At 38.9% G+C, this 17334-nt stretch overlaps 1 protein-coding gene across 50 annotated transcripts in view; it reads left to right on the top strand.

Moving 5' to 3' along the window:
• RIMS2 (regulating synaptic membrane exocytosis 2) overlaps positions 1-10028 on the top strand; it is a 729498-nt gene extending 719470 nt beyond the window's left edge. For all 50 annotated transcript variants that reach the window (XM_063816523.1, XM_063816526.1, XM_063816527.1 and 47 more), the window contains 5 exons: positions 508-649; positions 4299-4411; positions 5101-5202; positions 6619-6758; positions 7197-10028. In XM_063816523.1, coding sequence (XP_063672593.1) covers positions 508-649; positions 4299-4411; positions 5101-5202; positions 6619-6758; positions 7197-7415 — 716 coding nt within the window. In that variant the 3' untranslated portion in view covers positions 7416-10028. The remainder of the gene's footprint in view (positions 1-507; positions 650-4298; positions 4412-5100; positions 5203-6618; positions 6759-7196) is intronic.
• Positions 10029-17334: the final 7306 nt, after the last annotated feature.

Here is a 17334-nt window from a genome sequence, read left to right on the forward strand (position 1 = left end):
GACTTTCCTATAAAAGTTAAGACTGGAATTTGAGGATTACTCACCATCTGTTTCTTTGTAAATTGTGTGAAGGCCTGGTTCTTTTACTATGATTAAAAGAAAGGGAAAAATATGGTAAGCAGAAATTAATCTGGCATTTAAATATTACAATGAAAACAAAAGATAGGCATAAATTAACCTGCATTTAAGTATTACAATGAAAATAAGGCTTATTTTTTTTCCTTAGGTTGAATCTTTTTGTTTCTTATATTAACAATTTGCACACTGTTTTAAATGGAAATAAAACAATGGTGTTTTGTGCTTCTTACAGATTTTTTAGAAAATCTTCATCCCACTCAACATGACATTGTTTAAAATTGTTTTAAATACCTTTTCTTTCTGCCTCCTTAACAAGAGCACTTTTTATTTACACAGTTCTTTGCATCTGATGATCTCAGAGCCTTCGCTGATATTTCTTACCAGATAGTGATTACAAAGCTGTTACACTTTTTGTTTCTATCTCTGCAGAAGCAGGAGGTAAAAAACTAAGGAGCACTGTCCAAAGAAGTACAGAAACAGGCCTGGCCGTGGAAATGAGGAACTGGATGACTCGACAGGCAAGCCGAGAGTCTACAGATGGTAGCATGAACAGCTACAGCTCAGAAGGAAAGTGAGTGAGGCTGCATGTGATGTGTGTCTCCTCCGTGCCTCACCTATCTCACTCTATGTGCTTTCACAGAGATTTTCCAACTCTCATGCTCTTCAGAACCACTTTAATTTTCACTGGCTGATTTCCTGTGAAGAGAACTTTGCTCACCTGCCACTGAACAATGTGACATATCTGGCTTTTTATATCAAGTGAAATAGGTTTGGGGATAAAGTGTTTTGCCTTAATGGCAAGTTGCTAAAGTGTGACTCTTACAATGCAATGCAAATAAAATATTTTGCCCTAGCTTGAAATATTATATAAAAGCCCAAAAATAATAAGCATGCATGCCACACCATGTGAACAATGCTAGTTTTAAGAATCTCCATCCTGAGAATTATTGCTAAAAAATATGGAATGCTGGCGTATACTTAGTTCCATGTTGCAACAAACAACTATAATTATTTAATTATATTAAATATAACAGCCAAAAAGAAATGCCACCAAAAACTTGGGGAGCCTTTTACATAGTTATCAAGTAGCTTTCCTTTGAATCAACTGTCTCAGATATTTTTAAAGCATTTTTAGCTTGTGTAGTTCTGTCACCAACAAATTAATAGTACTTAGCAACTAAAGATCTGGAAGTGGGGCTGTAAAGGACATTAACAAAGGAAAATGGGGTTTACTGGCCTCGCTGTCATCACTGTGTAAGTATTAGATGTTTAGATAACCTATGTGTGGCCAGTTTACACATGTGAGGCCGTAGGAGCTGTTGGCACAGCATGAATGGTATGTCTCAGGATAATTTGTCTAGCACAACAACATAAATACAAGAGATATAACTGGTTTCTCTACATTTGTAAGTAGGCTTATATGGGATACTTATAGAAACAAACTAAAACATTTGTATTAACTAAATATTTGAGAGTTGAGGTCGGGGGGAGAAATAGATTCACTATTCATTAAGGAAGTCTAAAAAGAGAGGGAAAATCAACTGAAAAGTGAATGTGCACTGAGCACTAATCATTGCAAAGAACTATATTAGATACTGTTAGGGATATAAAAATGTTTACACTATAGCCCCTGCTCCAGATGTTTATAGTCTTATTGGAAAAAGAGGATGAATACCCATAAATTCATTCAACAAATATTACCATACCTTCCAGTGGGCCAGTCACTGTGCTGTACGTTGGGGATGTAAGTCATAGGAGGGAGGGAGTAAATCTCCATGGCTAAGAGTATGGGCTTTGCAGTCATATAGGTCTGGTTCTCTCATCTGGGTCTTTCTTTTCTTTCTTTCCTTTTTTTTTTTTTTTTTTTTTTGTTTGTTTTCTTTTCTTTTGTTTCCTTTCCTTTCCTTTACTTCTATAGAACTTACAATATTCCAGGCATGGTTCTAGATGCTAGAGATACAGCAGTGAACAAAGCAGACCCCATCTCCCCAAAAATAAAATACTCTCATCACATTTACACTCTCATAGAAAAGACAAACAATAAGAAAAATTGTTAAAATGTATATAAAAGAAAAACTAGTAAAATATATAGTAGATTAGATAGCATACATGCTAAGGAGAAAAATACGGCAAGGAAGAGAGGTGATCGAGACAGTGGAGGTAAGATTTGACACAGGATAGACGGGGAAAGGAAATATTCGAGTGAAGATCTGAAGGAATTTAGTGAGCAGAGGGATATCTGAAGGAAGAACATTCTAGAATGAAGATTGCTTCAGAGGCCCTGAAGCAGGAGCTGGCCTGGTGTCAGCAGTGAGGAGGGCAGCACTGGGGAGGAAAGGTGAGAGCAGTAAAGGATGAGGAATTAGGGCATGTGGCAGGGGCGGGGGCAGCTTATATAGACTTTATGTATTGTAAGGACTTTGCTTTTACTGAGTGGGATGAGAAGATGTTGGATGGTTTTGAGCAGAGGAGTGACAGGATCTGACTTCCATTTTTGGCATATCAGTCTGAGTGCTGAGGGGGCAAGGGGCCAGGACAGCAAGGGCAGCAACAGGGAGAGCATTCACAAGTCTGCTACAGGAATACAGAAGCTAGGGAATGGTGGCTTGGACCAGAGTGTAGCATTAGTGAGGTCAGATTCTGAATGTATTTTGACAGTAGAGCAAGTAAGATTTATTGATGCATTTGATGTGGGTAATGAGAGAAAAGAGAGTATATTTGTTTGCCAGGGCTACCATAATAAAATACCGCAGGCTGGGTGGCTTAAAAAGCAGGAATCTATTTTCTCATAGATCAGTAGGCTAGAAGTCCAAGATCAAGGTGTCTGCAGGTTTGAGTTCTCCTGAGGCTCTTCTGCTTGGCTTGCAGATGGCCACCTTCTTGTGATGTCTTCTCACAGCATTTTCTCTGTGCTTATCTACTCCTGGTGTCTCTTCCTCTTCTTATAAGGACATGGGTCATATTGGATTAGGGCACCACGCAAATGGCCTCATTTAACCTTCTCTCTTTAAAGGGCCTATGGCCAAATACAGACATATTGAACTTTAGGGCTTCAACATTAGAATTCTGGGGTGACACGATTCAGTCCATAACAGAGAGGAAGGAAGAAAGATGGCTCCAAGGTTGACCAGTTGGAAGAATGAAGAATGAGGTTACCATTTATCAAGATGGAAATCTTTTGACAGGACCAGAGTTTGGATTTTTTGTTTGCGTGTTGCAGTGGGGGGACAGGAGCATGGAGAGAGTCAGTTTTAGACAATTTGAGTTTCAGGTGTCTATTACATATCCAAGCAGATATGTAGACTAAGCAATTGGAACATAGGTCTGTGGCCCAAGGGAGAGATCCAAGCTGGAGATGCCAATCTAGGCAATAGCAGCATAGATGGCATTTTAAACCATGAGACTGGATGAGATTATCAAGGGAATTCAGACATAGAAAAAAGATAAAAGGTCAAAGGATCGAGCTCCAGTGTTTAGTGGCAGAACTAGCAGAGGAGGTTAAGGCTGAGTGGCAGAAGGGAAAAGTGGGAAACCAGGAGACTGGAGTGTGCAGAAAGCAGTGGGAGACAGTGCTTCAAGGAAGAGGGGGCAAGGACAATTGTGTCAAATGATCAGATAATTTTAGTGGAGTGGCAACAATGAAAACATGATTAGACTTTCAAGAGAGAATGAGAGGAAAGAAATTGAAGACAGCACATAGAGACAATTATTTCAAGGAGAGAAATGGGGTAGTAACTGGAGAGGGAAATGGGGTCAGGAAAGGGATTTTTTTATATGGTGGAAGAAATAACAGCATATTTGTATGCAGATGGGAATGATCCAGAAACATTTCTTCGTGTATGAAATAGGAGAAATAATAGAATCTATCATAGTGCAGCTAAGAGGATTAAATATGATAAAGCCTGGATGGAGTAAGTGCTCAATATGTGCTGAGTGTTACTCATAGAAATCACAGTCTGCCTTTGAGACCAAGGAAGAGAAAGACTCACCAGCAGAAGCCTGCAGCGCAGTGTGACAGGTGCTTCTGGTGTCATACTTGGGCTGCTGAGAATATGAAGGAAGAGTCCTGTGAGGTGGAACTGGGTATTTGGATCCAGTAAATATAAGTGGCAAAATAATAGGACTAGTCTTGCCACAATAATGAGGCTAGAATGAAACCAAGCTTACCTGAAAATAAATAGGGGTTGGGGATTTAATCTCATATGTTATTTTGCTTTCAGTCTCATTTTCCCTGGTGTTCGCTTGGCCTCTGATAGCCAGTTCAGTGATTTCCTGGATGGCCTTGGCCCTGCTCAGCTAGTGGGACGCCAGACTCTGGCAACACCTGCAATGGGTAAGAATTTCTGCCACATGATTTCACTATTTTGTTTTAGATTGTTGAAAATGAAATTCTCTAAATTTCATAGAATCTTCTCTCTCTCTCTCTCTCCCTCTATTTTTTTTTTTTTTTTTTTTTTTTTTTTTTTTTTTTTTTTTTTTTTTTTAGACAGAGTTTCACTCTGTTGCCCAGGCTGAAGTGCAGTGGCATGATTATGGTTCACTGCAGCCTCGACCACCTTGGCTCAAGAAATCCTCCCACCTCATCTTCTCAAGTAGCTGGGACTACAGGCACACGCCACCATACCCAGCAAATATTTTGACTTTTTTTTGTGGAAACAGGGCCTCACTGTGCTGACCAAGCTGGTCTCAAACTCCTGGCCTCAAGCGATCCTCCTGCCTCCACCTCCCAAAGTGCTGGGATTACAGGCATGAGCCACTGGGCTCAGCCCAATGGAATCTTTAACAATATTATCAGCAGGAATCAAGACCTTAGATTTTAAGAATAAAAAATATTTAACCATTATTTCTCTTTTAATTTTAATGCTTTCTAAAGGAAGATATTATTGATAGAATTTTAAGTATATTTGAATTTAAGAAAATATATGGGAAATGATGAAACGATGTTAAACCAAGGTCTTTGACTCTATTTCCCTTAGTGCATTTGTATATTAAAGCACATTTGTTCCTTCCTTCTTCCATTAGGTGACATTCAGGTAGGAATGATGGACAAAAAGGGACAGCTGGAGGTAGAAATCATCCGGGCCCGTGGCCTTGTTGTAAAACCAGGTTCCAAGACACTGCCAGGTAAAAACAAAAGAGATTTTTCTATTATTGTCCATAATCCATATTGTTTCAATTTAGAGACCTTTTGATTGGTTTAGACCTTTGATTTAGTTAATCAAGATTACTAATGTATGGTCCATTATGACTGGTCTGGTGCTGGAGTCATTTGTGTGTTTATCCTGAATGAGTGTTCTGGGGATAATGTAAGTTGTTAAATAAGTACATACATAGTAGAAACCACTGCAAAATAAAAACCACCCCACTTAGATCATTCATTTTGTCACACCATGTACACAAGGTGTTCTTTTTTCTTATTAGCTAGTCTTTTGTGTTATTCTTCAGTTTCTCTAGAGCTTCAAAATTCTCCTCAGGAATCCATAAGTCTCTGGAATTAGAATAAAAAATAGATACAGGCTCCAAGAGTAGCATAAGCTATGTATGCTGGATATTCTAATTATAAGACTTTTACTTCCTATAATCTGAGGAAAGAGAGGCACTATTATAACTTCTTATGCTACATATTTCAAATTGAAATGTCATTTTAATCTAAGGTGCATTGAAGCCATGGAAGGTGCTACAGTGCTCCAAATACATTGTGTAGAGATCGTTTGATAAGATGTATAAAACAATTTCTGAGGATTCTGAAACTTGATTTCTAGCCTCAGCATCTCTACTGATTGACTTGTAATTTTGACTCTCAACTTTTCTATTTCTAGCTTCAGCATCTCTACTGATTGACTTGTAACTTTGACTCTTAACTTTTCTATCCTTGCAGAAATTTTTAATTATAATATATAATCTGTTGTATAACCTTGCACTGGTGATTAAGACAGTTGTGTTTATATATGTCTTAGAGCTAGTCAACTCACTCTGCTATAAAAAAATCATGATTTGTACATGCATGAAAATGGTTTTTATGAAGTGTCTGTTGGATAAATTTTAAGCCATAGATTTTCTAATTAGTTGCCTCTTAGCTAATTTGATCAATATCACATGAAATTCCACTACTATTACACCCACACCACCACCAGTAAGTAAGTACTTTTGAGTAATAATCACTATTTGTGGGGATGAGTGAATGAAACAATATAGCTTCAAGCATGTTAAATAGATTTAAGTATTGATAAATTAAAGACTGAGTAGGACATCTCTCAGGAATGGAAGCATTTCACTTTATTTAATACAGTGTGTAAACCTATATAACCAGTTGTTGAAAAAAATGATAATAAACTCAGAGGTTATGTCAGCATCCCCTAAAACTCTCTGAAAGACACAGTTATCCACTGTTTATCTAATGATTTTGACAGAATGCAGCTAGGCCAGTGGCATGATTGCTAGCTCTTTCAGCCAAAGATTAAACTGGTAAATGTCACCGTGTGTTGGCCATTTCATGTCCATAGTTTATTGCTCATTCTCCTCTGTGTTTTCTTTCCCAAGCACCATATGTAAAAGTGTATCTATTAGATAACGGAGTCTGCATAGCCAAAAAGAAAACAAAAGTGGCAAGAAAAACGCTGGAACCCCTTTACCAGCAGCTATTATCTTTCGAAGAGAGTCCACAAGGAAAAGTTTTACAGGTATCTACTTAATTGTTTATCCCTTACCTAAGAAAGTATTTTTCATGGGGTCAGACATTATACCCCAAATCTTTTCTGTTGTATTCTTTTATGTTCCTCACAAATGAAATTCTTTGGAAACTTTTCAAAGCAGTGGCCCGTGCTATAAAGCAATATACGTTGTCATTTTCTTTAAAGTGATTTACAGACATGCAAATCCCCACCACACATAAATTCCAGTCTCTCTGGATTTCTTATGACCTTAATGCTTCAGTACAATTTCCCCAGTGTACCTTTAGATACCACTAGTTAAAGACAACTGTTCTATTATACATATTTTAACTTGATCTTTGATGTCAGAAAATTAACTGAATGTACTTTAGTATTTTAATATATTTTACAAGTTTTTCTATGTACACAGTTACACTGACATCACTCTACTTTTTATTTTGCCAACAGATCATCGTCTGGGGAGATTATGGCCGCATGGATCACAAATCTTTTATGGGAGTGGCCCAGATACTTTTAGATGAACTAGAGCTATCCAATATGGTGATCGGATGGTTCAAACTTTTCCCTCCTTCCTCCCTAGTAGATCCAACCTTGGCCCCTCTGACAAGAAGAGCTTCCCAATCATCTCTGGAAAGTTCAACTGGACCTTCTTACTCTCGTTCATAGCAGCTGTAAAAAAACTGTTGTCACAGCAACCAGCGTTACAAAAAAAAAAAAAAAAAAAAAAAAATCACAGGTTGCAAACCCTGGTAACACTGCATGCTTAATGTTGTGTCTTCTGAGCCTGTTTCTAGGGATACAAAGCAATCCTGTGTTCTCAGAGGAAGTTGCACACATTGTGCCCTAAAGAAGGCCCTCAGGTGAAAGAGCAGAGCTGTGAAGAACTATCAGGTTTGGAATTCAATGACACTCGAGTTCTGGTCCAATCTGAAGCCATGGATTAATCTCAAAGAATCAGTCAGTTTCATGCAACAGAAGCCCTTTTCAATGGCACCTTTATATTTTTATCATTCCTTTTTCTTCATTTATCTAACCCCAAAGCCCTGATATGCCACAGAAATGGAGCTACACAGCCATGAAGCGGTGTTACAGGTGAGGAGTGAAATCCTAGGAAGCATCAGGTGAAAAGCAGGAGACCAAAGAAGTGGTCAGGAACAATCATCAGCCCTCCTCTGGGCGGGGATCAGAGCAGTCAGTCCAGCAGGAAGAGTGGCAGACTTTGTAGCTCCATGGGCACGTCATTTACTAATGCTAAGATGTGTTGGACTCTGAAAAACAAAATTCTGTGGCTACACTGTACGGAATGAAATTAAAGAAACTTTTTTTGCATGGACACAGATTAGCTGAATACTTAAATTATTTTCTTGGGGCTGCAACTTGCAAAAAAAAAAGAAAAAAATAAAAATCAGCCATTTTCAACAATTTATATTATTTTTAAAAATAAATTTCACTAGTGCATGGTTTTAAAAAGGAGAGAGAATGCAACAGGGTGATACAAAGATACACCATGTTTATTCTTTAATCATAGTCTGTGTTTTGGCAGACATTACAAATGGAAATACTTTCTAGAAGATACTTAAAATTCTCTTTATGTGACAAGTATAATATATTCAATTTATTTCCATGTTAAATATACAAATCTTATGAAGTTCAATATGTGCAAATTTTTCACATCTTTCTCCTTCTCTCACTTTACCTCTTCTCCCTCTTTTAAACTTTTCTTTCTCCCTGCCAGAGTGAACCTTATACTAAAAAATTACAAGTTTTGATCTGATCCTCTCTCCTACCCCATGTTTGATTCAGAGCTGTAGATGCCTCTGAATTTGCGAATTTCTCAAGGGAAAATTAACTTTAAGAGCTTTCTTTATTTCAAGCATGTTGAAAAGGATTTTGCAACATGACTTGGGAGTACATTAAAGTAAGTCAGCATGTATTTGACAAAGAAGATATTTGAACTTTTGCAGTTTATTGTACAGTGCATGGTAATTTTTTCACCTTTAAAATTCAGTTTACAGGAAAATTCTAAAATCATGTTGCCATTGTGATGTCCAATAAATTTGTTTTTAGCACCAGCATTATTCATACAGGGGTTAAAGTATTATTTGTAGAAGGTCTTAGGTTTTGTTTGTTTTTTAATCATTTAAAGCAATTTCTTTAGCCAGTTTCCATTTACTATGTGAATAGAAGCACTGCTAAAAATTGGGAACCCTGAAACACAGGGCTGTTTATTAATTCATTTTTCTGTAGTAAAATTCAATTTTTCACAAATTATATTTCTAAAGAAATATAGTAAACATAAATTTGCAACAATTTTAAAGCTCCAGTTTTTAGGTGACTCAAAGAAAGTCATTATGCCTATTAATAGTTATTTGATGCCATCACCAAAAGTCTATGTGAAAATCTCCTAAAGTCAAAACCCCTGCCTTTGGTTTTACAGACGGTTATTACCATTGGGTGGAGCTGCAAGGTCAAATTTCTCCTAAGTTCCCCTATTTAGAGGAAAAGTCACTGGTTATTGTAATAAACCACCCATGGTTCTTTATGTACATTTTGATAACACATTATTATAGCTTGATTTTAATTTTTTGCATTAATTTTTGAAATCCACATACATCTCATTTGTTTAAATTAAGGCCATGCACAAATTTTTTTTTAGTTCAGTGCTGACCATTAAAAACTATCATGCTTGATACGGTGCAAAAGTTAAAATGAGTATCACTAAAAATGCCTTCTTTTTATGTGGTGCAATATGAAATACACCAAGACTGTGTCTTGACATTCTGATGGACCCAGGTAAAGTTGTTAAAAGAACGAATAAAACTTTATTAAAATAATGTAGACACCTGTGTACCAGCAACAATTGATTTAATAGACCTATAGTGTCTATACTATCCCCTAAAATAAAGGTTTATGATTTTCCTGATACTAAGATGCAGTCACATAATCTTTTGTGCATATTCCTATACAAATTATTTCTAATTTTAATAAGAAGGACGTGACTACGGAATATTTGTACGTACTTGTCATTATGCAGTATTTATTTAAAAGTTGGTGTTTTTTTTTAATTTTCACATCTGCACCTCGACTTATGGTTTAGTCATGTAACAAGCACTATGCCAGTGACCATTGTTGCCCTGTACATAGTATGTTTGAAAAGTAAAGGGAATTCCAGTTGGGAAAAAAGGGCAGATTAGTCCTGTAATGAACACCAACTAATGTAAATCAAATTCATTCTGGTGATGGTATTTAACACTTTAAATAAAACATTTTCTTTACAGACGTCTGCAGTGCTTTCTCTGACTTTTCTCCCCACACAGCCCTGAGCCTGCTGCAGCTCATTCCCTGAACTCATGTATCATTTAAAGAATGAAATCACCGTCTCCTACTTCTCAATAACATAAGTGGACTGCTGGTCTTAGCAGCAGCCCTCAGTAGAGCATTTCTTTAAAACGCCAAAGGATTTCTGCTCACACTATTAAAAGTTGCTGTTTTTTAAAAGGTTGTTATTTTGGATTGAGTTTCTTTCTGATTAAATGACTCAGCAACTGACAGATTTTATGAGTGAAATTTTTAATTTAGTCATGGCCTTCACTGACAGCATAGTCACAAATACTCAGGCACAGGCTCTGCTAGCCCCTGGGTGAAGATGGCGAAGGCATAACTGGCTTTATGCAGCATATGTGTTTCTGCTAAAGTGTCAGTTTTGCTTTGTGGGGAGTGGAGGGTGTGTTTTCGGGATGGGGAGACGTGTGGTAACCTGACATGTAACAACCTGTCCGGAGACTAGCTTCTACGTGTGGATATGAATGGGTGAGAGGATTTCTCCATATCCTTCTGGGGCAATTCCTCAACTGGGAGAAGGAAACCCTGCGGAGTTCTCATGGGAGTCTGCTTCAGGTTTGAAATTTAAGAGCTAGTTTGGATTCATGTTTAGTAATCGAACTGAAATCTAAGTCTAGCTGTCTCTCTATTCTTGGAAACAACCATTTCCACCATTTCCAAAGACTCAACTCGAGTCCATTTCCCCATATCTGTCCCATATATTTTTCCTTTATCCCATATATACCCCCTACTCTAGTGAATTGTTTCTTTGTTGTTCATTCCTGTTCTTTGTTGTTCATATACATTCCTGTATATGAACAACATTTTCCTTTATCCCATATATACCCCCTACTCTAGTGAATTGTTTCTTTGTTGTTCATATACATTCCTGTTATAAAAATTCCCTTCCCTTTCTTATGTGCCCTCTCTTGAAAAGCCCTTCTACTTTTCTCAATAATGATCCCTGCGAGTCCCTTCTTGCAACTCCCAGCTCACGAATGAGCTGTTTCGGCAACTCCTGACTAAACCCTAACAACACGGCTGCCATTGACACCAACACCTTCACTTTCCCAGGGACCCCAGATGCCAAGGCTCCATAGGCAACAATAAAGGATATGATGGTCCTGTAGTGGGTATGATAGAATTAGGCAAGAGATCACCAAAGCTGTCTGCCTACTACTGATGTAAACCTTGACATTCTGTGCACGTAAAAATCATGTGCTCAACGTGTTTGTCTCAACTCCCTCAGCTCGTGATGCCCTCAGTGTTCTGTGGGCACTTATGCACTGAAGAAACAGGAGTTCACACATCCACCTCTGGACTGTGAAATGTGTATTGAGAAATACTTTGCAAGAGAGAATTTTTTTAAGTGAACAAACAACAAGTCTGTGCCACACACATCTTCCATATGCCCTGACTCAGGTCACTTAATCTCCAGGATTTCATTTCCTCACCTGGAAAATATGGAGTTTGAGGTAGATTCTCATCTATCATTAAATCAACACTTTAACTAAAATGTAAGCTCCTTCAGGGCAGAGACCGCATCTTCAGTATCAAAAACAATGTTTGACACATAGCTGCTCAATAAACATCTGTCCAATGAAGGTTTATTTAGTCCTTGCTTTATTTGAGGCACTATTTCAGGCATAGTAGTGAACAAAACAAACAGTAGCCCTGTCCTCATGGGGCTTTCATTCTTCTAAAGAAGACACATTGGGTAAACAATTCCAAGTGTGATAACTTTCCTAAAGTGAAGCCCCCAGAATGCTACAGGAGGATACAGCAAAGTGTTTCAACCCAGTTTAGACATTTAGGGAAAGCTTATTAAAAAAATGAACAGGAGTTAAATAGAAGGAGATAATGGCAATGGGAAGCAAGACTATGTCAGGCAGAGAGAACAATGGCAAGAAATTTGAGGAAAGGGAATCATTACTACTTGTATTATAGTGTCTAAAACAGTGATGAGCACATAAGAAGTGAATGAGTTGAATGAATGCATCTGTAGATTCCTGCATTTGGGGCTATTTCTAAAGCACTGAGAGTTTTATTGGGAAGCTAGTTTTGATTTAAATTTGATGTGAAATCTATTTCTAAATGAGATAATTGATAAGGTCTAATCTTCGGTTTCATTATATTTGAAATGGTTCTCAGAATGATGCTTAGTCCTTAATCCCATTAAATGGTTAGGCCTTTGAACACAGGAATCAAAGCCTGCAATTCCATACCCAGCACAGCACCTAGCTAAATGCCGAGCACATTATAGGTGCCAGATACCCAGCATTAACAGTGAATGTCCTTCTCAAATATTCTCAGATAGATTATTGTCAGCTGGGCACAGTGGCGCACACCTGTAATCTCAGCACTTTGGGAGGCCGAGCCGGGCAGATCACTTGAGGCCAGGAGTTTTGAGACCAGCCTGGAAACATGGAGAAACCCCATCTCTACCAAAAATACAAAAATTAGCCAGGCATGGTGGCAGGCACCTGTGGGAGGCTGAGGCATGAGAATCACTTGAATCCCGGAGGCTGAGGTTGCAGCGAGCTGCGATCACGCCCCTGCACTCCAGCCTGGGCGACAGAGCAAGACTGTGTCTCAAAAATAAATAAATAAATAAAAGAAAAGATTATTGTCATAAACATGGAAGATTCCTGAGTCCTGAAATTTATGTTCATAGTTTGTGTATGGTTACATCAAAAAGACTTTAAACCTGTCGTGTCCTTAATGCCTTTTGAGTACCAGCTTCCTATCATCCTGCCTTGGGGCAGGGGACCCTATTGCTTATTATAAGCTTTCTTTTCTAGTCCATCCACATTTTTCCTCTGAGACCTGCCATTCCCCGGCCCCATGTGATGGTAGTATAGAGGGTGCAGACTCTTAAACTGGGCCAATCTTTACCTTGCCTATGAAGATTTGTTATTTTTTTGTTTTATTTTGTTTTGCCTTGATACCAAAGAGGCAGTCCATCTCCAGTGACAAAAACTATCCCATTGTGGGGGAAAAGTCAGGAGCTTCCAGTGACAGTGTTTTCTGATATCTGATGAAAGTTGGTTTATGCTAAGAAAGTCAACAAAACCAAGTGGAGGCAAGAATGTGGAAAGAGTCCTACAGATTCCGCATTCCTAGTTCCATTACGACTGAGAATCAGTGGCATCCCTGCTCTTCCAAGAAAGCTCACACAGTCTAGCTGTAATTAGTTGAGTTCCTGCTGCTTGAGGTCATGAGTCCTAATTAATATATTTGGCCAAAGATGATTCTAATGAAACTAGAATCTCGAAGGAGCCATTGGGTTCACCTAGGGCAACCTCTTAGCTTGAAGGGAAACCCTAAGGGGTGGCCATTAAGCCTCTGCTTGACAAGTGGATGGAGAAATAAACGCTGCAATCCATTTCATTCCATAACATTTAGCCTAAATTGTATTCCTTAACACTTAGCCTAAATCTCCTTCCAGTATTTTATACTTCCTGGGATAGCACTACCTTGCAGAAATGTACAGCAAATGGCTGATCGCTCTTCCATAGATAGTCCTTCAAATATTTAAGTGAGCTATCTTATTATCCCCAACTCTTAGAAAGCAGAATAGCATGTTGGCTAAAAATTCCTGTTCTAAATAAGAATGCCTGAGTTCAAATATTGCTTTCTCATTTGCTGTATAATAACTATGTAATAGCTATATAACCTTGAATAAGCCACTTATCGTGTCTGTTTTCTTATCTATTAAATGGGGAAGTAGAGATAATAACAGTACCTGACTCACAAGGTTGTTGAGAGGATTAAACAATGTAACGCAGACAAGGGACTAGCACAATACCAGACATACAATTACTCAGTAAGTATTAGCTATTTCTGTGGTGGTACTGATTGTCATTATTACTATTAGTTTTACTACCGTTAGTTTTTTTTCTCTTCCAGGCACTTCTAATGCCTTCAACACTTGTCACTTACTAGAAACCTCATCATCTTATCTGTCCTCTAAATATACCCTCTCCATTTGCTTAAGCAAATGACTCTGGATGAGTACTGGCTCAAGAAGAGTACTGTGGACTCTGCTTTGTAAACACAACCTGTGATTCTGTTGCCGTGTTCTGCAGTTACCTCACATAGCCCTTTCAGACTAGGCTGGTGGTCAAACGAATCTCTCAGATCCTCCATATGAATTGCTTTCTTACTTGTCCTTGTGGAATTTCATTTTTAGCCAAGCACAGATGTAAAAGTTTTCTTGCTAAATTTTTTTCTTATTGGTTTTGTCCAATATTCCAGCCTATCAAAATCATTACAACTGCCCTAAATCTGCATTCACTCTGAATTTTGCTGAAAGCTTAAGATTTATAAAACATGTCAGCTTTCACTGCCAGCTCTGTGTCATGTGCAGTTCTGATAAGGACGTTTCCTCTATCTTGATTCACATCTTTGATAAAATGTTGACTAAAATAGGGCCAAGATCAAAGTTTTGTAACTCTTTTCTGGTAATATTAATTGATATCAATAGTAGTTATTGTCATCTAACACATTATAATCTACAAAATGACTTTAATACACGTGATCCAAATCAGCAGTGCTCACCCTTTTTGGCACCGGGAACTGGTTTTGGAAGACAATTTTTCCACAGACTGGTGTGGTTGGGGGATGGTTCCAGGATGATTCAAGCATGGTATGTTTATTGTGCATTTTATTCCTATTATTATTACATTGTAATATATAATGAAATAATTATACAACTCACCATAATGTAGAACCAGTGGGAGCCCTCGGCTTGTTTTCCTGCAACTAGATGGTCCCATCAGGGGTAATGACAGTGACAGATCATCAGGCATTAGAGTCTCATAAGGATCATGCAACCAAGATCCTTCACATGTGCAGTTCACAATAGGCTTTGCACTCCTATGAGAATCTGATGCCACTGCTGCTCTGACAGGAGGCGAGCCTCAGGCAGCAATAAGAGTGATGGGGAGTGGCTATAAATACAGGTGAATCTTCCCTCACTAGTCAACTCCTCACCTCCCACTGTGCAGCCCAGCTCCTAACAGCCTATGGGCCGGTACTGGTCCATGCCCTGGAGGCTAGGGACCCTGATCTAAATTAATCCTTATGACTACTTTATGAGGTGAGTAGTAACATCAACTTTATTTTGCAGATAAGAAAACTATGGTTCATATAGTTTAAATAATGTGACCAAAGTCCCCCATCTGAGAAGGGCCACATCCAGATGAAACATGGGTCTTCTGACAATAAATTGAGTGGGTCCATCAATTGTAGGGCCGCTTCACTTGACCACAGTCCACCACACAGTTCCCCACTTTATCCACAGAAAATTCATTATGGCTTTCTCGAATGATTTGCAGAAATACAGATATGTTTTCCTCATAGAGTAATCTAGGTGCCAACAGAAAGCATGTCAGGCAGGGCAGGGCGGGGATGGAGAAGGAGGTTGCTGGTTATATGGCAACTTTTCTGAGTTACTGTTGGGACTTGACTAGAACATGTATATGGACTTGGCATAAAATGGGCACCCACGAGCGGCAGCTCTTTTTCTTATCATGAGCCTCAACTCCTGTTTTGTTTCCAATTAAAGACTATTCTAGCTGCATGCAAGAGAAGCAAGAGAGAAATGAAATGCTTCAGCATTTTTCCTTTCATTATCTTTGAGTAGTAGAAGGGATCTGCACCCTCCTTGACAACTCCTTGGACCCAAAGGAAATAAAGGACATTTTTTATCACCTTCAGCATTTTTTCAGCCATTCTGGATTCTAACCCTCTGCCTCCAGCCACTCTTCTTTCAGGTGCATGCCCTGGTTCTATTTGTCCTCATTATGGGTCCAGCCTCCTTCTTTTATATTTATTTGTTAAAATCTGAGTTCAGCAGTGGTGCCTGTCTGTAATTAAACTGGCTTTGGCTTTGGTTTTGTTTATGTATTTGTTTATATATTCATTTTATATAGGCAAATATTTATACATACCTACTATTTCCCTTTGTTTCTCATTGGAATTTTAGAATAATAATTTTATTTTTTTCTAGATTTTTCCATGTATCTTTGGCTATTACCACTCCTGCCAAGGAAACATCCTTACATCCTCTGAATTTTTTCACACATCAATTAAAAATTCCAGGACACGTGTCTGATAACAACCAGCATCCATTTTCCTCATTGTCATGACTATAAAATGAAATAGTGACTTATTCCCAAGTGTGTAAGTGACAAATCTCTACATCACGAACTACAATTTTGTTTTTATTTCTTTAAGAATTACATTCTATTGGCTTGTTCCTGGACTGACACTTACTGGCTGTTCAGCCCTGACAATGTCATTTATATTCTTTTAGCCTCACTATCCCCATCTGCAAAATGGAAATCATAATACTACCCAATTCATTAGGCTGTTAAGGGGATTAAATGAGATTCTGTATATAGAATACATGGTACTATAAGTGCTATAAAATTAGTGTTCAAACTGCCAATTATTAGCATAAGTAATTGATTAGAATGTCTTGAAAACCATTTCATTCTTTGCTGGACTGTCTCATCTGAAGCACAAGTCTTCTAAGGGAAGCAAAGAGTTCCCTCTGAACACTGGGGACCAAGCTGGGGCATCCCTGCTGGATTTGGAGACGACTCTGCTGAGCCCTCTCATAGCAGACCTTTCCTGGAGAGGAAGGAACCCCCCACAGGCTCAGCAGTCCACTGCCCACGACTACTTAAAAGAGAGACCCCAGTGAGGAATCCCACACCGCAAGGCGGCTCCAGGCCTTCTCAGAAAGGAGCAGCTGGGCAGACAAGTCCAGCAGTCATCCAAAGGATAGGGCTTTAAAAACGCCCCAGCAGAGTTTCACACCCTTGGGCTGGCTCTCAGGGTCCTGGAGAGTCAGGGACGGCAGAGGACGCCTCAGCCCCTGGAAGATCACACTACATAGGAGAATGGCGACCTCAGAATCCTCCTGGATGGATACTCACATTCCTTATCACACAGCTTCTCTGGTTATTTCCTAAGCAAGGAATAGGTCAGGCTCTTCTCTAGTTCTGACCTCCAAAGGCTGGGCTCCCTGTGTCATAGGTCTGGCTGGTGGGCTGCTGGGGACAGCAGGCTTCTTGGGTGGGCTCACAGTCACACCCAAGGACTGCAGAGCCCCTGCGGACTACAATGGAACTCTGGCAATACGTTGGGGTTATCCAGACCCTGACCCTGTAACAACTCGGTCCCTGTCTGGGTAGTGATGAAGGGCAGGGATCTGTGTCTGATGAATAGTCATGAGCTTCCTTGGCAAACCTTA

The sequence above is a fragment of the Pan troglodytes genome, chromosome 7 (assembly GCF_028858775.2).
Source record: "Pan troglodytes isolate AG18354 chromosome 7, NHGRI_mPanTro3-v2.0_pri, whole genome shotgun sequence".
NCBI classification, from domain to species: domain Eukaryota; kingdom Metazoa; phylum Chordata; class Mammalia; order Primates; family Hominidae; genus Pan; species Pan troglodytes.